General features: G+C 35.8%; 1 protein-coding gene across 1 annotated transcript in view; it reads right to left on the reverse strand.

Moving 5' to 3' along the window:
- Positions 1-23,370, reverse strand: part of LOC125226452 (cAMP-specific 3',5'-cyclic phosphodiesterase-like) — a 729,130-nt gene that overhangs the window by 133,274 nt on the left and 572,486 nt on the right. Inside the window, exons 3-5 of the mRNA XM_048130434.1 lie at positions 21,871-22,065; positions 21,440-21,520; positions 18,481-18,516 (exon numbers count right to left, since the gene is read on the reverse strand). Coding sequence (XP_047986391.1) covers positions 18,481-18,516; positions 21,440-21,520; positions 21,871-22,065 — 312 coding nt within the window. The remainder of the gene's footprint in view (positions 1-18,480; positions 18,517-21,439; positions 21,521-21,870; positions 22,066-23,370) is intronic.

A 23,370-nucleotide genomic window follows, 5' to 3' on the forward strand; every position in this document is an offset into this window, starting at 1 on the left:
AAATATTAAAGAAAGTTCCAGAAGTCGACTTTGAAATCATTAATAAGTTAATAACTCTAAGTTGACAATATTGACAAGACTCGTTAGCCCGGGCCGGGAAATTCCATTTTTTCCTCGCCTTCAAACTTGATACTTACATAGTTCGGTGTTCAATCTCCTTGAGTAATCTGAGCAACGGAAATATGACGTAAACAAATTTAAATGAATTCGAAATAAATCGTTTTTGATAGACCTTAAAATGTGCTATCGTTTTAAATATTGAATCTTCCGCGTTTAGAAATTCCTCATAAACTTCTCGGGTGTCGTAGAAATCGACATGATATGAGATACGAGTTCAAATGTGGTGTGGGTTTTCTGTCAACCCCGTAATTGCACTTTCATACTCCTTTCGGAAATACAGGGGGCAAGCTTTTTACAAAGTCGCAAAGATTTTTCACACTTTTCGTAATCAACATAGCTTACATTATGTACTCTTATTATATTATTGTCATATTCATCATCATAGTTTTGTTTTTTTTTTAAATAAGATTTAGTACTACATATATTTATGTATAAATTTGTAGAGCAACAGACGGGTGTCAACCCTAGCTTACATGTACATATAATTATGTCTGAATATAATATGATATATGTATCAGACTAAATTCCCGACTGTTTGTACAGGTACCCGGGCAATTCAATAGTGTTTGCTCAAAGGACTAACAATTAATGTTAATATTATAGTACGAGTATCAGTTTAACGACAATACGTTTGGTAAAGTAGTTACATAAATGACAGAATAGGATACAGTAATAATCCCAAGTTTTCAATATTGTTTTTGAAATTGTTATGAAATTATCGGCGTTTGTTTTTCATCCACTCACGTAATTGATACTTTCAGTGGACCCTAATTGTTTTTGTCATCATATAGAGTGACAGATGAAAGCTTCAGTTACGAAAAGTATATGACTAGATATAAAAGGCAGAAATATTATAAAAATATTCTGCGCGTGTAATCAAGTGTCTTTCATCGAATCCCATAAAACCACGATTATCGCTTTTATAGAACCTATTTGAAATGCTTTAAATTATATTGACAAGCAGAGTATTTTTTAGTTTTCTCTTTCTATTGCATAAAGAAAAAATGTTGGTAGTAATGAAAAAGCAATCTCAGTGAAGCTATTTGAAAAGGTTGCTAGTGCAGCGTACTGGATAAAGAGCAGGGTTTTTCTAAAGCAACAAAGGTTGGCTCTGCTTTGATGTCCAGCACTCTCACTCGTACCGTTCTGCCCTTACCAATATAGTACTTACTATATCTGCTTATCGCTAAAGATTATTTAAATATAACCTATATAAGTGCGATGGAGTGCAGTATGTTTGTACGCTGGGTGTTCGCAGAACTGATCGAAACAGAAACACGGAACTACGCTCCAGAACTCGAGTTGCAGAACTGTCAACAATTGGAACTGGGCGGGACATGTCTGCCGCATGCACCGTGAACGGTGGTCAAATATGGTTGCCTAGTGCGACCTAAGGAACACCCTAGATGGTGCATACTGGGATTCAGACAGACAGAGAAAGAGATAGCGAGACGATTTTAACGCTATCCAGATTGTCAGGATTATACAAATGGCAAGGAAAAAAAGCGACTTTGCCTAGCAGTTAGATACTGGACCGGCTAGTACAAAAAACCTAGGCTAAAACAAGAGCTACTCAATGTTAAAACTGACATATTCGCTAACGACACGATTTTGTGACTTCTTTCTATACATCTTGCCGGAACTAATATGTCATACAAGCAAAATGCACAGTAAATAAGTTATGAGAACAGTAGCATATTATTTCAATACCCAGACTTTAGGTTTATGGGCATTTTCAGAATTTGGGTCACCCCAATTAGCGTAAGTTGTTAACAAAAATTAACTCGCTGTCAGTTTTGTGACGACAATTAAGCATAAAATCTGTCTAAAAATTTACTTTTTTCACATTCTGAATGATAACATTTAGATTATTGTTTAAAGTTGATGTAATTAACACAAATACAATATTTTATAGAAATTTCGTGACTGACAGTGAGTTAATTTTTGTTAACAACTTACGCTAATTAGAGGGTCCACAGATTCTGAAAATGCTCTTATTACGAATATGTTTACAGTTTATCCTTAGAAACAGTGGATGGAGTGGTAAAGCTACGATTATAATTTGATATATATCTTCAATGATAATATTAATAATATCAATTAGGTATTCATACTCAAGGATTCGTTTCGTTTTGCGTCTCAATTTGGGCCAAATTAAGACGATTAATAGATAAAGAGCGAGCTTGAATAACAATTTGTAGGGCTAAGGCTGAGAACGCTCAATAAATTGTTTATTGAGCGAAATTATTAAACAGTTTATATTTCTGTTAGAAGGAGTGTTTAAGTGCCCGATTCGAATATTAAGACGGTTATAATACGAAACGGTAACTAAGCTTACGATTGAAATACCTTGTAAGATCAATCATTTATTTATTCGTTATGAACCTATTGTGTTCCCGTGCTGAGCAAAGGCCTCCATCCACCCTCTTGTTATGAGATGAAGCATTGGTAAATTCTTACGTTATTGTGATAGGGAGGCAACACGTCGAACGTGGTATGCGGAAGGCCCTTTGAATATTGGATGGGCGAGCAAAAGATGTCAGCGTCAAGACGAGCTGCGGAATCGAAATCAATGTCAAATTTGACACATCGATTCGTTGGCACATGTTCATTATATACACCGTGTAGTATTCCTAAAATTTTGTTCGTATGGGACTGTAGAAACCCATTCTTAGAAGGTAGTTTTATAACAACATCTTCTGAAACTAAATTTGTCTGTTTTTCTTTACAATTTGCATTCGATGAGAATTTTAAGAATAAGTGTTTGTTAAAAAAAATCACGTTTTCTTTCTCTAAAAGATTCTGTAAACATACAGATTTCCTCCAAGTGTTTTCAGGTCAGCGAACATGAATTCTTTTGTCGAAGGGAGCATTCCAGCGAAGTATCCGCTCTGTTTTTAATTACGATGAAAAAAACTGGACTCGGGGTAAAACAAAAGGGACAATGACGGCACGGCGTGCTTCCTTCCGAACCGCTGCTGACGAATGAAAACCGCCCTGAATACTTTGCCAAGGTGCCAATGGTACCGCAGAACGAACGGAAATGTCTCGGTCACATATCGTCACTACTTTTAAAAAATCTCGTATCTCACGCTGTTCCTCAAAGTAAAAACGCAGTAAGTCTATATGCATTCCATACATACTTACTACAATTTTCTTTTCATTGACAGACGAAGATACAAGTTTTTTTAAAAGTAGTGACGATATAGAGATTTGTGTTGTTCGCGACAGCGTGGACAATTGTAATATGACTATACCCTGGTATGTACGACATTATGACATTCATGTACAAATTGCCATATATAGGTTTGGTATGTATAAATACACTCACGCCTGTTTTCCCAGAAGGGGTGGGAAAGCACATGAAACTGCTCAAGTTTCAGTGCCACTTAGCAATTAAGGGATTGAAGGAAAACGTAATTATTATTGACAGGTTCTTAGCTCATCCACGTCATAATTTTATACATAACCCTCAGTCGACTCTGTACGGGACCCAAGGGAGGATAGTGCTGGGTGGTGAAAATCTTAACCCGTCAGCACACGGGAAATAAGACTATTATCAGTTAGTATAATTAAATTATATTTAATAATTTGTTTCTCTTATCTAGTATGAGTTGCACTATATGTCAGTACAGCTTATTAACTGCGAATGCGCGTAAACGCTGACCGCAAAATACGATATAATCAATTTGAGGATAACACAGCGATAAGCTAGGAGCCAATAATATGTAACACAGTCACGTTTAACGCGTTGCATTAATTTTACGCGATAATATTTGTTTTGCGTATGTTTGTACGATAGCAATAGATATATGTATGTTATATTTGGCTTACCTTTATGAAAATAGGGATAATGGTATGCAATATCATCTACTTTTTAATATATTTTATCTCGCATTTTCCTCGGTTACCCGTTTCCTTTCGGATGGTTGCTAACAGTCAGGAAAAATAATTGTGCGCGGATGTGGATATGGTTTGGGACAAAGTTAGCGATACTTCTGAGTTAACAAACAACACCACAGTTACTCTAGCCAATGTCAATATAGTCCAATATTGACACAAACGTGTTGCTGACAATACACTATATATAATATATACTCTATTACCCTTAGCCAAGATGAAAAGCTCCGTGGCGAACAATACAGTATATAGTCTTTCTGTCTTTTAATCATCATCATCCGATATTGACATCGTAATCGCTATAGAGCATAAGCGATTGGTAGGTATCTTGGTCAGCCTGTACGAAGATGAACAAATGAAACTCACGCATCGCGTCTCGTGCGCTCGTCCCAGAACTTCTCCCAGAAGGTGGACCTGTTCTTGATCCGGAGCACGCTGGTGCTGAGCGTGCGCGGCAGCGTGCCACCGCTGCTGCTGCCGCTCACGCCCGTCGCCATGCTGTGCTCCGACGCCGAGCTCTTCGCGATGAACGAGCCGCCGCCGCCGCCGCCCAGCCGCTCCGCCTGCGACTCCGAACGCTGCATCACGCTCTACTGACACTTAACCACACTGTCCGACGCCATCTTAAACGGCCACCACATTACGCGATTAAGGTCGGCTCTTCAACACCTACGCCGTGTGTACGACCACCGCATTACGAGACCACTTTCGCTCTTAATCACGTAAGACTTTAAAGTGATACAACCGTAAAACGCTTTATCGTATAACCATCTCTTATCAACTGATTAATAATCCTTTTTAAACAACTACCAATATCAACAACAACTTTGTAATCACATATATTTATATCTTAACTATAATTAAAAAATTAGGCCTCATCCTTGGCACCGATAGTGGTCGCGATGGACCGGTCCGGCGGACCAGTGAACGCCCTCGACACTGACACTTCAGCAGCACGGTGCTCATTTGTTTTTAAAACAACAAGACATCGCTCACAAGGGCTTCAGGGGGGACAGAGTCACATTTTAGAGTGGGGTTTAGCGGCACAACAGAACGTCGCGTGTCGTAGGGTATAGAAGTGGCGTGTCGCCGTCAGCCCGCGCGGACTATCAATGGAGTCGAGTCGTGTGCGAGCGGGGCGGCACGAGGCGCAGGGAGCGCGCGCTCTCGCTCGCACCGCGCCCGGCGCTCGCCCGGCCGCGCCGAGCGGCATCGACTCCGCCCGACGTTAAATTTGGCGCGGTTGGAAACCAGCGGTGGGTGCCGGCAATCAATGCCGCTGTTCAAGACCGATTGGACTCATGTCAAACTTGTTCTACAAACACATCCGACTTAAAGATCTGACGGGCATACACAACCGAGACCTAACAATATTATCATTATCAATGCCAAGTACGATTGAGTACACGATAAAGTGACGTTAATTGTCTCTTAACAGTACTGATTAATACCGTTTTGTCAACGATCAAAAGGCTAATCGTAAATCAATTTTTCTGTTCTTGAACTTTATCATCACTTGTGTCGAGCCATGGGAGACATTTTCGCAGGTTCGCAAATAATATGTAATAAATAAATTAAGGATTCCTCAATTTTTCGAGTTATGCAAGAACCTTGTCTTTAAACGTTCAAAATGTACAATTACTTTGCCGATCACTTACCTAATTGATATCAAAAAAAATGATATTTTTAAAGTGGTTAAGTTTTACATCTTTTCATGAATCTAATATACCTACCTTATGAATCTATGCCTTATGCTATGCCTATGGCATTAAGTTCGCCTATTGTACATTGTGTTTCTTTGTTCAATAAAGATTAAATAAATAAATATACGTAGTAAATTGTAATACTTTAGTAAGATTCACCATTAACATTCAATACGTACGTTAATGATTCATGATTTACCTCGATCTGAGAGTGCTTACATTTACAATTCAGATAAAATAGCAGCAAAAAGAGCAAAAATAATTGATAACATTACCTTCCTTACAATTTTAGGCCCGTTTTAAAGACACTAACTGTTCCCGAGCGGCCCAAATTAGGAAATAAAAGGTCTGAGGGTCGATGGCCGTCAGCATTTAACTCGAATAAGCGTCCCTCACTTAAACCATGTTTAGAAAAATCTCACTTGATTTTTTCGCTTGTTCGTCGTATTGCTGACAAGGTAGAATAAATCTTTTTCAAGTTTAAATTGTTATGTACCGGTCTTAGACTATGATAGGTACGGATAGTAACGAAAATTAATACGATTTTGTAGTTCATAGGGGTCAGCCATAATGATCATGTCAAAAGCGGAGTCTTTCGTTTTAAGAACAGCGGGCCGATTTTTTAGTCTCACGCGTTCGAATTCAGAAAATTGTCACTGAAAATAATAAGCAAGTCACCGTATTCAACCGGTATTTTATTGACAAAATCCCGTATGCGAGATTCAAAAATCGCCCTCCTGTACCTATAGTTAACTTAGATGAAAAATATTGCGATAGATCTCACATTAAAACACACTTGCCTTTATACTTTACCAAAATAAAATTTCATCCAAATTCAAATAGGTACGCTATAAAACGCGTTCCTATATTTTTTAGCTCTAAATATAAGCTGCGAAATATGCATCCAGTTGTAAATAAATGGACCAGTCCTATTTTTTGCGCGTTTGCTGCCGATACTTCCAAAAAAACCAACATGAGTCCGTACTTTATAGCTGTGTACATAATAAAGACGAGTACCTGTAGACGTTTCTAATTATTGTTTGCAGGCGTTGTATCGCAGATTATGTAAAATTTAATTTACGAGAATATTTACTTTATTATATTCATAGACACGTGTGGCGATGGGTTAAGAATTTCACCACAATCTTTCCAACACACATGTGTTGTAAAAGTCGACTGTGGTAAGCGATGGGCTATAGCAACCATCCCAGCAATATCTATCACGATTTCGCCCTAATTGCTACGAATAACACGATTTCGCCCTAATAGCTACGAATAAACTGAAAATTGAGCCGTTTCATGTGCTCTGCCTACCCGTTTTGAGAGTTGAGGCAGGCGTGAGTTTATGTATGTTTATTCATAGAATTCAAAGGCAAAAATAATATTTAAAATGTACGTTTTGTACTTTGGGAATATTCATGAATCTCGCATTGAGAAGACGCGGGCTACGTGCTATAAAAATTATATAAAAAGAAAATAACAATTTCAGACAGTATGTATGCATAGGATGATAACATCTTTAATAAAAAATACTATATGTATTTGAAGAAAAAACTATTAGAAAACTCGTTACAGTTACCCTTTCGTAATAAGAGTCCGGCACGTGCCTAGCGCCGCATTGAATATCTGGACGGCAAGAGGGACCGAACGAAAAAAGTTCAGGATCGACCCGGATTTTTATTTTTAGGGCCCATAGACAAGAGCCAACGCTAAGCAACTGATAACTTTAAAAACGGGACTTAATCAAGGTATAATTTCATTTTGAAGCTAGCTTCTAATGTTTAAAATTGTTTAACAGTGATTTTTTAACACTTTCGAAACCGGGCTCTACGCGGCGCTACGACATTTTCGCTACATACGGGGAAATTGTAATGCTTTAGCGGTGTGCCCGACAGTCGGGTTCTTGGTAGCGAAAGTGTTAAAGGTAACTATAGGAAGCAGACGAGCCAAGATGGGAAGAAGTCATCGCCGCCCATGGATATAAGCAACATCAATAAGGGAGCCAATTATGCGTTGCCGATCATTGAAAACCCTAAATATGTACCTGATTTTTGAAGAATCCCATAGCCCAAGGGAAACTCATTCCACAACAGAACTTGCACGTTCTGGACGAAAATTGTCTAACCTCTGTATGTATTTCTTAGTACATTGGCATTCTGTTATTTTTAGTTGTCAAATTTCCATCTAGATGTCGCTGTACCGAGTGTCAAAAACGCTAAATAGCGGTGTTAGAGAAACAAACCATAATCAAGCTTTTCTACCAGTTATACCCCTATTGATTTATTACATTATTGTTTAGTCATGTGCGAGTGTTTTCTTTTTGGGCCTTTTTACAAAAATGAATGAGAGGTCCGTTTGCGTCCGTAATAGCTTTTTTTTAAGTTATAATGTGTAATTAATAGTACATTTAGATACAAGTGCGAAAAAGAGAAAGTTCGAAACGAGTGGCGATAAATTAAAACACGACCGAAGGGAGTGTTTTAAATCGACACGAGTTACGAATTTCACGTGTATCGAACGATGTTTTTTAGTACAGATGAGACTCCGAAGTTTCGACCTGGCATATAATGAACCACTTCTCGCACTAGTGTGTAAAAAAACACCATTTATACTGAAAAGTATTAATCGTGAATGTTTAAATCAGCGCGATACGCAACTTTTTTAGTCATACTAATATGAATATAGAAGAGCGATAGACAGAATTTTAACTATAAAACTCCCGTGAGACTCATACATATTTAAAAAAAAAAAATTTTTAAGCGGGTTACTCACGTATTAAGTCGATATAGCGTTCGACATGTTGTTTTTTTTTTAAATAGCGATAGACAGAATTGAATATCGTTTTCCACGAAGCATTAGCCACTTGCCTACGCCCACAGGTCTTTGTACTTTTATCCCATCCAAAGGTTAACAGGATTAAACAGGAGATATGTATGGATCAAATGTACCTGCACAGGTTTGCAAATAACGTTAATATTACATGAGAAAAATGTTAGGCCACAAAATGTAAATGATATTTGCTTGACTACGAAGTATCAACAGACTTAGAGATGGAGGCAGCCTCGGGCAGTAGAGGCATATATGACGTTTATTTTGTTTTTTGGAGCTTCGAATATCATCGGAATCGTATATTTATCTTTTAACTTTACATGCAATGTTTCCCAATTTTATGAACATTTCTTTGGATAAGTAGGTACTTATATTTACTGAATAGTTGCCCTTAATTCTCGGTCACCGTTTTTTGTACGTTACTCGCGTAAATGTCATAAATTTTATAAAGAATATTAACAGCGCCCCCAAACGGTTACTTACTAGGACGAAAAACTACACAAGGTACAGCGGGGCAATTCTCGACTGGGGGCAAATAGAACTGGTCCACTTTTCCATGTTTTACAATGTTTGCATTATTAGAGTGTCCACCGGTTATACATGGTAGGCGTGTTCCGTAGATACATAGAACCACACAATAGAGCAATAATGGAAAAATGGATTAGTTACAATTGCCCTCCGTCGAGATTTGTACCGATGTACCTTACATTTTGTGTGACGTGTGTACGTATGTGTGTTTTTTAATACGTTACTAGTATTCAAAAACGAAAATATAAACATACTTAAGTATGTTCAGGAGGCTCTGTATAGCAAGATAGCATAGTAAATATATACGTTACTACATGTACTACAGAACATAATTATATACCTACTGTACTACACAGCCAGTCACCCGGAACACGGTAATTTCGTAATACGTAAATTTAATTTCAGGAGCTCTAGGAACTGTACGCAGCGAGCGAATATTATTTTGAATAAATTTTGGGAAACACGGGACATACCAAGAACCCGAAATAGCGTAGCCGATTACATGGGTTTCCCCGATGTGGAAAATGTCGTACGTAGAGCGGTTTCGAAAGTTTAAGATTGACCTTATTTTTATTTTATTTTTAATTCAGTGGCATGAAATTTATACCATTTTATTGCGACTGGGGCATATTACGATTAGGTACAGTCCACCCATTTGACTCCTTGGTTACTGTAGAAACTTCACAGTAATCTTAAGTGAATTTAGGTGAGTGAAGTTTTTGGCAAATAAAGCATTACGTCAATAAGACAGAGTTCCAGAGTGGCCTGGGATTCAAATTGGTTTAAGTACCGTACATTTGTACACCATGAATAGGAAAGTATAAATTGCGGTATTCAGTGTGAATAATTATTGAAAATTATAAGATGTAATAACCGGTGGACATACAGGAAAATATCCATGAACTTATACAGAACCTGCAAATTGAAATAGATATCATATACGAAAGAAAAAACGACAAGGCCCATTGGTGGCCGAGCCGGGAATCGAACCCGGGTCTTCAGCTTACGCGGCTAACGTCTTCACCACTAGACCACCCGCCCGCCCGGCCCGGCCACCAGTGGGCCTTGTCATTTTTTCTTTCGTGTATGATATCTTGATATCTATTTCAATTTGTAATTTATATATAGTAGTGTGACTACTTGAAAAAACGAACAAAAAGATTCAATAAAATAATTTGATTTGTTCCCTAGTTGTTATACAGAACCTGCTTCTTCTGAGTAAAGAAGACTGTTATTAATTTAATTTTTTTTTTCGTTTTTCAATGCCATTTTACATTATAAGAAGACTATGCCTTCTTATCAGTAGAAATTAAAATTTAATTAAGAGGACACTGGATTAATTTATAATGTCTAAAAAAGCCGCTAATTAATTGATCAACATTTTTATTGATAAAATATGATAAAATTTTAACATTTAATACAGAAAAAAATGTTTTAAAAATGTTGCTGTTGTATAAGAACGAATTAATCTACGGTGCAAGAACAACTACACAATCTACCTATACAGTGTGTTTTTTTAGTTTCCGTTAAATTCGACATGATGTTAGGATCATTAACAGAAGCGAACTGGGGCCCGTTTCTCGAAAGGTACAAGCCTTGTATTACAAGTGCGCGAACTGTCAAATTGTATGGGTTGTCATGGAAACACACTTGTAATACAAGGCTTGTACCTTTCGAACTACCACTTGTAATACAAAGGCTTGTACCTTTCGGGCCGCTGGTATATCGCTTGTTATTAAATTTTAAATAAAAAACTTCTTTTCGTTTTCATAGATAAATAATTGATTAATGTTTCACTCACATAACCTTACGAATAACTTAAAAGTTAATGTGAAGTATCTGACGGCATGTGTCAAAATAAATAGCATCAAGAACTATTATAAGGTTGATATACCTATGTACTTGTCTAAAGTCATTCAAATTAATTTTTGAATAATTCATTATCAGCAAGAGTTAAGAAACTAGATTATAGAAATTAATTATATTTTGACATTTTTGACATAAATAATCTTCCCTTAATGTTAACGGCAATCAATAAAAACAGGTTGTATGTATATCCATTTATGAAAGGCGTAGGTATATGTATGAGGGGGCACACTGACATTTTATCCCGCCAGGCGGCGCCTGTGTTCGTGCCTAGGCATGTCACTGTCATTCATAAGTGAGAGAGGAAAAAAACATATCATCTTCTCGCTCTCACTTATGAAATTCTTTATCTGCAATGGACTAATAATGTGGCGCCATCTGTCATAACCTTTGAGTGTGCCTCCTCAGTGCGTGTGAATAAAATATTCAAATAGGCAACCTTATCAGTCGTGTGGGTTGTCACAATTATATTGGTAAGAATTGTGGTGGTTCCCTATTAATAATAAATAGCATTGTTGCTATTAATAGGATACACATTTAATGACGAAGAGGTTCAATATATCGAGGAAAAATATAACTTATCTTTTTACCTGCCTACGCATAGACACAGTATAATAAAGAGTAGGTACTATTGTACAGTATGGCCATCCCGCTCCCAGCTGAAAGTGCCTCCCACCCCTTCCCGGTTATCTCACAGTTACCGCCTGTCAAAAACGAGAACAGTCGACCTGTCATATCAGTCTCACTCATACAAGCATGGTACGCGTTCACTTACACGAGCTTAGAATGTGTGCGTCCGAGATGTGGCATAGACGTACTTATCCTCCTATGTCCTGTCTGTATATAATTTTTGGTACACATTTCAAAATTAATTTTGAACTTTTATTGAGTAACAAAAGGTTCTAAATTCAGAAACAAAACAAATTCCTTTAGGACTCTGTTCTCTCTCTGACTGAATACATACATTCCGTATTTATATCTACAGCGTGTGTATTCTGTACGGGCGAATATCTTAATAACGATTAGTATCGGACCTAAGGAGTCTAACTACTTGGTTTTTATTTTGAATAAGCGAGATATTTTTTTCATACATAATAATTCAGCACGCAATGTATTACGTCCACATCAATTAGCGAACCTACCTAAACGTCATTACGACATGATGTTTATGTCATATCAAATTAAGTTGGACGGCGTACATTGCTGTTTGGTCAGATTAAAAAAAATTATTACTCTTAATTAATAACACTTTTTAACAAAATGATTATCCTATACGATTTGTATGGTCAGATAATATAACTGGATATATTATTCGCCCGTATGGAATCCACACGCTGTATATCCAGATATATTCAGATCAGAGATGTATTCAGTCCTATCAAGTATGACTGACGCATGCATAGGCAAAAATTCAAAAATCATACACTTTTTTTGAATTCCAGTGTCTAATATTAAATGCAAATATGGCAAATAGCTCTACATTCACTGTGGGATATATTTCTAGAAACCAGCGGACCTAGCACGCTAATATGATAATACATAATTATATCCTATCACATCCTTTTCGCAATTAGACCAGGTACAGAAAGTGTAAAGGACGCAAATATTCTTAAAGTTCGTGATGCACTACAAACATTTAAACAAATAACATGGGAAGTAACATGCATTGTTGCATACTTTTAGAGGCATTTAGTCAAATTATTAAATATCTTCACTCTTCTTGTTTATTCTTATTAACGAAAAAAAATTGTCCATTCAACAACGCAGTTAATAAAAGATATTGCGAAAAAATCTATAACATCGAGGTTCCGCTCTCGACTATTTCCTCCTTCAAAACTTAATCAATCGTAACGAAATTTGAGAACCTGAATAATAATTAAATAATCTGTGTCGGACCGTTTAGTTTTTTGGCTAATTGTTACCAATTTTGAATACCACACCTGTTTGCGCCGCAATAAAAAAATACGGCCGTTTTTGAAAAAAAAAAAATTGATGGGCTCTAGCGTCTTTAAAAATAGTAAGAATATCAAAAAAACATACAAAACGGTCCGACACAGATAAAAATAATAGTAATCTGTGTTGAAAAATAATTGTTCTCTCTTCAACAACCGAGGAGGAAATAGCCGAGATCGTTTGTATGGAGAATTGACCCCTCCTGTATCGTCGTCACGCTTTTAGCAGTCTGATTCCTCTAATTATGAACATTTCTCAATCAATCCGGCAATCCGTTCTTGATGGTAAAGATTGTAACAATAAATTACAGGAATTTTACAATATATTGTTGCCGTTAATAGATAAGCACTTTCCACTTAAAACAGTACAATCCCGAACAAAATCTAATAAATGGATTACAAAAGGTATCAGAATATCCAGTCGTAAAAAACGTAAATTATTAATGAAAGCTCGACAGACGAATGATGACCAGTTTACAGAGTATTTTAAACTGTATAAAAATACACTTAAAACAGTCATAACCTACGCTAAAAAAATGCATTTCCAGAAGACTATTTCTGCTGCTAAAAACAAGGTCAAAACAATTTGGAATCTAATAAATGAGAGTACGGGCAAGGGCAGTAAGACCTCGCCTAGACTAGTAATACAACTGGATAATGGTAAAACTGATGATGTAAATACTATTGCGAACGCATTTAATCGCTATTTTTTGAGCGTGGGGAAAGCGACCGATGACTCTGTGAGTAGGAGTCACATGGAACGTCTGCATCAACTAAAGATTAAAAATTGTAACTCGATTTTCTTAAGACCCATTACTGAGTTAGAAATTGTCAAAATAGCAAAGGACCTTAAAAACAGCAACTCAAGTGGACCAGACAACCTCAATACAAAATTTGTCAAAAACAATATAATGTTCTTATGCACGCCATTATGTATAATTTTTAATGAATGTTTAGAAGAAGGCATTTTCCCCGATGCTCTGAAAAAGGCCAAAGTCGTTACAATATTCAAAAAAGGAAGCCGTTCTGATCTGAACAACTATAGACCTATATCACTTTTACCAGTAGTATCAAAAATATTTGAGAAGTGTATAGCTATAAGACTGGAGAAGCATTTCGAGAAGAACAACCTGTTTACTTCATGTCAGTATGGCTTCAGGAAAGGGAAGAACACTACTGATGCTGTCATAAACTTAGTTACTGAGGTGATGTCCAGCTTGAACTCAGGACAGCACTGTGGTGGAGTGTTCTGTGATCTGACAAAAGCTTTCGACTGCGTCAATCACAGAATACTTCTTAACAAGCTGGAGTATTACGGAGTTCGTGGAACAGCCCTTAGTCTCTTTGAGTCTTATCTGTCTGATCGTTCACAGTATGTTGAAATTTCGTATGGAGATAACGGCATTAAGTATAGATCTGATGAAGGTATAATTAAGTATGGGGTGCCACAGGGCTCAGTACTTGGGCCCCTATTATTTCTTATATTTATAAACGACTTGCCAGCGAATCTTACTCACGGCTCGCCTTACTTATACGCCGATGACACTAGCATTATACTAAATGCGAAAACCACTCACGAGTTTTGTTCGCAAATCGAAAGATGTTGGAAAGAACTCGAAAGTTGGTTTACAAGCAACGGATTAAAAATAAATTGTGGGAAAAGTTTTTACACTATCTTTCGCCGGAGCTCTAGGAGTACTGATCTAAGCTGTAATCTACCTATAGAAAAATCTGACTGTATTCGATTTTTAGGAGTTGATTTAGATCCATACTTAAGGTGGCATAACCAGATAGAGACGGTATGCAAAAGGTTGGCTAGTGCGTGTTACTCATTGAAAAGTATTTCCAAAATTGCAGACACCAAGATTTTAAAAACTGTGTACTTCTCATATTTTGAAAGTATCATTAGGTACTGTGTCGAAGTATGGGGCAATGGCACTAATATAAATTCGGTATTACTCTTACAGAAAAAGGCGTTAAGACTAATTACTAGATCAACAAGCATACCAATTACTCATAGAGATATGTTCAAAGACCTAAGAATCATGACGATCACCTCAATGTACTTGTATCGCATATGTATATATGTATATTTAAATAGAAATAACTATCCCACTTCTGGTGAAAGTCATAATTTCAATTTGAGGAATAACAATAGACTAGCCCGAACCAAATCAAGCTTTGTCCACTTTGATCGCAGTTTTAATAACATGACAATCAAAATTTTTAATAAACTTAGTAATGACATCAAAGATTGCACAAATTTCAGAATATTTAATAGAAAATTAAAGGATTATTTTACCAATAGGCCTTACTACTCAATTAATGAATATTTTGCTGATGCTCTCAATTAAATAATCTTTATTGACTTTTTTGTAATTATTTAGTTGTAACTTGTAACATGACATTATATGTAATAATTTCAATATTTTAATGGACAACTGCATGATCTTGTACATCAGCATAGAATAAGTAATCCTAGCATTTAAGTACAGAGTATGATTTGTAACTATATTTGCATGTATTTATACTTGTAATGGCAAATAAATCATCTGAATCTGAATCTGAATTTCTCAGGATCCTAGTTGGGTACCTAACTCCTGATTGCATAGATATGTATGTGTATAATTAGTTAATTAGATAATAGTTTTCTTATTTATTTCAGAATTTTAAATCGTAAACGTTTGTGCGTTTAGTCTAATTGCTATAACTACGAACCTTTTTCTAGGATCGTAGCTCAGCCAATCCTGATTGCATGTAACTACATAATAGTTGGATGGCGCAACGGGATTATTCTGATGTCCATTATTGTGTTGCGCACCGATAACTGTGCCAAGTGGCGGATGCAGAACTTGCGCACGTCACGCTATAATAGTAAATAGTTAGCCGAGAGGCCTAGCACGATTCAGATTCACAAACTTGTTATGCTGACGATATGGTTTTGATACTGCTGTAATATGAAATAAAACTATGGAAACGGATTAAATTACGAATTTAAAATTCATCCCGACGTATACGCGATTTAATCCGTTTCCATAGTTTTATTTCCGAATACAATACTGCTAAATTAGTTAGCCGAGAGGCTTAGCCCGATTCAATATAGATTTTGATATGGCTGTAATAGACAAGAGGAGAAACAGATTCAGTGTTCGAAACTTAATATGCTGACGATCTGGTTTTGATATGACTGTAATAGTTAGACAAAAGAAGAAACAGATTCAGTGTTCGAAACTTGTTATGCTGACGATCTGGTTTTGATATGACTGTAATAGTTAGACAAGAGAAGAAACAGATTCAGTGTTCGAAACTTGTTATGCTGACGATCTGGTTTTGATATGACTGTAATAGTTAGACAAGAGAAGAAACAGATTCAGTGTTCGAAACTTGTTATGCTGACGATCTGGTTTTGATATGACTGTAATAGTTAGACAAGAGAAGAAACAGATTCAGTGTTCGAAACTTGTTATGCTGACGATCTGGTTTTGATATGGCTGTAATAGTTAGCCGAGAGGCTTAGCCCGATTCAGATATATAGATTCGTTATACGTATGATCTGGTTTTGATATGGCTATAATAGATTGACATAAGTGGAGACAGATTCAGACTTCGAAACTTGTTATGCCGTTGACCTTGTTTAGCGATGAAAAAAGCCGGAAAATTCCCGGTTTTTTTCCATTTCACTTGTTTTTTTAAAAAAACCGAATGCAGTTTTCAATTTAAAAATTTCAGTTAAAAAGTATTTACTTGACTTTTTAAAGGTTTTGAAACCTTTACACATTGCTTTTTACTACTGACGGGTATTTGATGGCAGAATTCGCCGAGTATGCAGAGAGCAAAAGAAGGCTTTTGGGCAAATGAAGTTATTTGGCGGCCTGTCATGAACATAACCCCACTGAGTTGGTGGAAAGGGTTATGTTCTACCAAACTACTGTCAAATATTGCGGTTAGATTGCTCAGTATTCCTCCATCGTCCGCCGCAGCTGAGAGAAATTGGTCATTGTTTGGACGGACACCAGAGACAGAAATCGGCTATTGCCAAAGCGTCTTAATCTAGACAAGCGGTAGCGTGTCAAGCCAAGTTCAAGTAACAGAACTGGCGAGCAGCACCGTGTGTTATATTACACGAACCATTTGGAGCCACTTTTGACCCCCTCATAACTCAAAAACTATTTTACATAAACGTGTCAAATTTGGCTCATATATTGAGACATGCGAGATAGACATAATTATTAATTAATAAGCGTTCTCTAGTGGTTGTTCACTTCGACGAAAAAAGTCGTCGAAGTGAACAACCAAGGCATTTATCATATTATTGAACTTGGCTCTCATTTCACATTTACGTTTTTGATGGGATAAATTAATCTTTATTCGGGCGAATTTGCACCTACAAACGGACTACACCGACCACATGGAAGAAGAAATAACTGAAGTATATGATGAGAGTGACAGTGATTTGAGTGACTAAATAAATACTTATTTTAATAATGTGCTCGTTTTTTTCCTAAAAAACCCAAAAAACCGAAAAAAACGAAAATTTCATAAACTCCTGAAAAAAACATTTGTTTTTTTCCGGTTTTTTCAACGCTAACCTTGTTACGATACGACCCTTGATGATCGCTCGCGCCAAGTGCGAATGCTTAGATAAAATCGATGCCCGATGGTGACGAAAATCGTCAAGGTCGTATCAGTTGTTATCAAAACCAGTTTGGTACCTTTACCAAATATCTAAGTTAGAAACGCTTCTTGGATGCGTATTAATATGTTGAATTTATAATTTTTTACGATTGAATTCAACGTCAGGCATAGTGTTAGACTTGATTGAGGTAAAATCATTGTGTATAATTTGATGTAGTAAGTAACGCGTTTTAATTTTTCACCAGTGTGACTCCTACACAGTTTTGAAGCCTACGAATCAACTTTATGAATATTATTTAGAATATATTTTCAAGTCTCTCTTTGGTCGCATGCGATTCAGCAGTTAAAAATAAAATATAATTCCTAATATAAATACATCCTACGTAAGTTCATTCTAAGTTTATTTTATACCTGGTAGATTTAAATAACTCGTACGTGATGAAAATACATGTATAAATTTATATCAGTGAAAAGCACCGTAATAAATAAAATACCCACCTTTTGCTCTAAAAATGTTGACGGCAAATATCCACCCACCAAAGCACCAAAAGGGTTCAAAACCAATGGCAGCATAACCAAAGAAAAATGAAAAACAAACGAAGCTAACCTCTTACAAAAAATGACAGTCTCTATGACCTATGCAGTTTTTTTTATGGAGTTGCTAAAATCACTCGAAATTTTGGTTAAAATTTTCTTGAAAATGTACTAATATGTATAAACAGCGGATAATTAAATATTCTATTTTTAACACGTTCGGGCAGCGAATCATTTATAGATGTATTTTATATTGAGTAGCACAGCGCGCCCTAGCGTGTACAACAAAATAAAAAAAACTGTCATAGAGAACATCATTAGACGCTAGAAGCATGAATATTTGAATAAGCAAGCCAAGAAAACCGAGACAGTGATAAGCAGGCGTGCTAGTGTGCGTAAGTAAATATACATACGCTCTGTCCAGTTGCGCCGCCTCGGACTCCTTGAATCTGCAAGCAATTAAATAATAAGGAAAAGAAAGAACTAGGTTATACCCTGATTGATAGATAGATTCCAAAAATATTTACTGTCTTAGAAGGACTTTAAACTATGTTTCAATAAAGTTTACGGGTCATGATATGAAAGATTAACCAGTGTAAAAATAATATTTATTTATTGCAAAAAAAAAACTGTCGATACTTGTTGTTATTAAACAGTTTTTGATTATTTACCATCCAATCTTTTTTTATTATTAATAATCAAAAGAAAAACTTTGTGCAATGTGAACGAAACAGTACAGTACAACACAGGTACCATAAAAAAATCTAAATATTTGAAAGTTAGGTAAACCATTTAAATGGCAATACGTTATACATATCATGGAATCTAATTCAAATAATCAGAGTTTAACGTCGTGCGCGTATTACGCTTACGTATACGCTTAGCGGCACCACAGGGACATACTGTGGGGTAGCTCTGATTAGACCAGTGCCAGAATAGTGTTACGCCGTGAGTTCGGCCCTGCGGGAGCAACTCTGTGAATAGCGTTGTGTGCGGTGCGACATCGAACAATCAAGTGTTACCATACCTACAGTTATATCGTTAGTTTCAACCATTGCATGCTTTGCCAAAGGATGCGATTTAATTTCTCTTTTGTGAGTAAGCTGGCAAGTGAAATGTTAGTAAATATATACAGGTGTTAGGTACACAAGGCATTATTACTTGTATTGCTTACTTTGCATCTTCGCCACAAAGCTTCGTCCTTGACATTAGAAGTGCCTTCGCATTCAGCCTTTGAGGTGTCTTTGTTGAGACAAGAGGTGGGTAAGTGTAATTTTGTATGTGCTTGTTGTTTTGAAGTGCGCCTTCATTTGTAATGTATAATTTGACGCTATTTGCTATTTGACGTTTTACCCTTCAAATATAAACAACCCAACTAACAATACGTAAAGCACTAAACTTATAAAAGTTATAAATTATACAAATCAAGTACCAGAACTTTAGAGCCCTTACTACTTCTTTAAAAAAATGAATCATTCTCATTCTGCCAGTAAGCGTTTAAATTTATATTAAGTGGCTTAATCTAAAAAGTAAATAAGGTGGAAAATATCTGAAAAAGAACATAAAACAAAAACCAATATGTTAAACTAAGTATAAATTGTTACATAACGTTACACTTTTCTTTAAAATTAAAGCTATAAAATTCAATAGTTAAATCATAAATTTAATAAATGACAGTTTTAAAAGGGGTCTGTAGTATTGGATGTTTGATCGGTTATCTATGACAAATAAATCTTATGTACCTCCCTAGATTCTTGTTCTGTCAACAGTTGTTTTGTAATTTAGCTGTGTGTCCAAGAATATGATGGCATGTAAAATACTTAGTAATTATGTTTACATTAAAAGAAAATAAATTTGAAATATACAATATTACATGCAAAATTGACAGTTGTCAATTCTTGGGTTATGAACATGGCATATAAAGTATATGTTATATTTTATATGATAAAACTATCTTTAATTGCTCAAGCTAGCATGTTTGTATTCAGATGCTTCCTAGAATCACAATTGTAGCAAACTGTAGCAAACTGAGATAGTTGTCTTGGACTCACGGAAATAAACTTGTTTGCGGTCTTGCCAAACAAAAGTTCAGAAGTTGTAACGTATGTAGTACAGTCGACCGATTTCGAATTTAAAGCTCCTAAAGTTTGGATGTACAATTACATTGATGTTCTGAACCCTGGGACGGTAGATAGGAATGTAAAGTTCAATTTTGACACTTTTGTCATTGAGGAAAATGTTTTCATTTATTTTTACAGATGGTGCTGACGTTTCACTGTTTATGATACCTATATAATTACTGTAATGCGAAGTCATGTAAAATTTATTGAAAGGCATAATTGGAAATTATATCGCTTAAAAATCTAAGAGATAAATACAATTAACGTCACAACAGATTCAGTATCTTGGTTGTTTATTTTGATAATATTGATGCAGTTTAGAAGAAAACTATAGGTACTTCCCCTTATAATAAGTTAGACGTTATTAGACTTTAAGAAAAAACTGAAAAGTTGAACTAGAAGAAGGCTGGATTTGAATATAAAATAAATTTGACATGCAATAAGGACATTCTTAAGGAATTTAAGTAGTAATTGAATTTTATTTATAGAAAGGGGTCACAAACAAGTTATAATTAACATTTTTAAAACTTTCGTGTGGTACGTCGTATTACGGCTAAAATATCTCGGTTATGACGTGTCTTAATTTGTGTTTTCTGTCCTTGTATGTAATGAATTGGTAGCAAATATACCTATGTATTTTTTTAAAAGAAATTTCTCATAAAATCTTTAGGACCTACCTGATTATTAATAAAAAATGCTTCTAAGGCAAGGGCAAGACTCAAATCTGCGTTCTTTTGAAACACCACGTCACGTGTTGGTGCTGATAATTTTAAAATGAAAAAAAAAAAATGTATTGCTTGCAGACGTTTTAGCTTGATAAAATTGATAAAACACTAGATATACTGACATAAGACTGACTGAAATAGAAAATGTATTAATTGAAAACCTCAATATAGTTACTCATGTCATGTAGGTAGGTGTCTGCGTGAATAATTTGTATAAATGTATATGCTTCAGATACCTTAATCTATCAAGTGCAGTGGAGCGCATCCAATTAGTGGCAATTATCCTGGTTTCGCCAAATTTCGTGGTGTTAGAATAATGTTCTATCTACAATTTATGTTATGACAATTAATTTAATTAAAATTTTAGTCATGCAATGAAATGATAATGTCGTTGCTCTCCAAATTCATGTTGAATTATTAATAATGTAAACAATTGCTACCGGATCATTTTATCAACGTGAAGTTAGATTGTTAATCTAATATGTTAATTTCCCCGTATCTGACTAATATAAAAATGCCTAACTTACGATTTCACATTATCAACCCCTTCTGTAGGCAATTTCTCAAGCTTCCTTCTTCGGCTAACTACGGGGGATATTTGTTGACTACTGAATATAAAAAATACTGTTAGTATTAAATAATTCAAATATTAGAGCATCTATCGTGCGTTCAAAACGCAGGATTCACTAATACGCAACTAATGTAGGGTTACCATGCGTCGTCGGGCGACGTAAGAATACTTAATATTATGGCAACACTAATCTAATTCTAGCTAAGGGTTCGGAGTGTCACAATAACTTCCAATGCATGCTAGTTTTAAAATGTCCTGCATAGTAACCATGCATCTTATCTAAAAGCGGACATCCGTGCGCTGTCACTTTGTACTGAATTTCATACAGTTTTGGCTAAAAGTAACTTTCAAACTTTACATAACCTAAAATAAGTCTTTTTTACTAACCTTTCGCTGGCTATCGAGCTATTTCTCGACATAGACTTGGGTGACATCTCGAAATCCGAGTCTGAGCGATATAGGAAGGACTCGCGGCGCTGAGGCATGGCCTGAAGCACGAGGGCGGTGGAGGGGGAGCCCCCCTCGAGGGGGGAGCGCGCGCCCCCCGCGGCTCCACCCGCGGCGCCATTCTCCACATCAAAGCTGAAACAATACAATACGGCGAATAAATCAAATGTGCAGGTTCAATTATATGACGCGTTCGGAATATTGACTACAGAAAATATTGCGCATCTTTAGAGCGAAACTGACCGAACGTTGGAACAAATAGCTATTGAGTTGGGTCAGTTTCGTTCTAAAGATGCGATTGACACTCTTTCATGATGCTGACACTTAATGGTATTTTTCTGCCGGAGGACATAAAATCAACTGATTTGCAGCAAAAATATTTATATAAAATCATCCGATTAGCAAGAATGAAGTGGATGCTGATAAGCAACAATGTGTCAACCCACACGCCAACCATTTTGAGAAAATGGCGTCTAAAGATTTTTTCTCATTTTTTTGTGTTTCTCTTAAAAAAAATTGTTTTTATATAGATTGTTGTGTTTTTCAGCTATAATACGTTCAGTAGTAGTGATTATTGTAGCTTAATTTCAAAACAAACTTCAATTTGACGAAATAATGCCCTTTTCTTTTATTGCGAATTGTTCGACGACGTCAAACTTTTTCAAGACTGTGTTATGATACTTAACCCACTTTTGCTAATTGTTTAAAAATATCTATGAGTCTTAAATAAACATGTTAAAGCACATGAATTGTTGTTGTAAAATACTCTACCTATGCATATTTTTAACTTTATAAGTGTTAAGTAACATATCAGTCATGGTCACTTATGTTATTAGGTATGTAAGAATCAATACATTATTTATTAATCAAACCTTTTAATGATTTCTCTACTCCCGAACTGTTATTTGTCATTTACAGGATTGTGCGTATCGAAAAAACTGAAAACGCATTGTTTGGTTCTATAATCATGGCAACGCATTGCATTAACGATACTGCGTGCGTGCGCGGGAAGGCTTTGGACAGCTGAGGTGACAGTGCAAACCTTTGCAATACAGGAAACAGTGTGAATTTCGCGAGAATTATTAAAAAAAACTATTAAAAACTAAGTGCATGGTCGTTGTAAAAGTATTGTATGCAATGGTGTTTAACTGACTCCAAAATACTCGTGGAAAGTACGCCACTCATATTTCTTGACCTCCTTTAAACGCCTGTTGAATAAAATACTATAAATTAACTATTAGAGTAATGATCATTTCTAGACACATATTTAAATTATCTGTGCTTTTTCAACAAAAAATCGTTACAAAAACCAAATAATCATCTTTAAAAAAAATAAACTACTTATCTAAAATATACAACAAGTGAACAAAATATGTATTTTTTTACGCTAAGAAATAGACTAACCCCCTTATTCATAAACGTTCACTAAAGTTATCAAGC

The sequence above is a fragment of the Leguminivora glycinivorella genome, chromosome 5 (assembly GCF_023078275.1).
Source record: "Leguminivora glycinivorella isolate SPB_JAAS2020 chromosome 5, LegGlyc_1.1, whole genome shotgun sequence".
Lineage (NCBI taxonomy): Eukaryota > Metazoa > Arthropoda > Insecta > Lepidoptera > Tortricidae > Leguminivora > Leguminivora glycinivorella.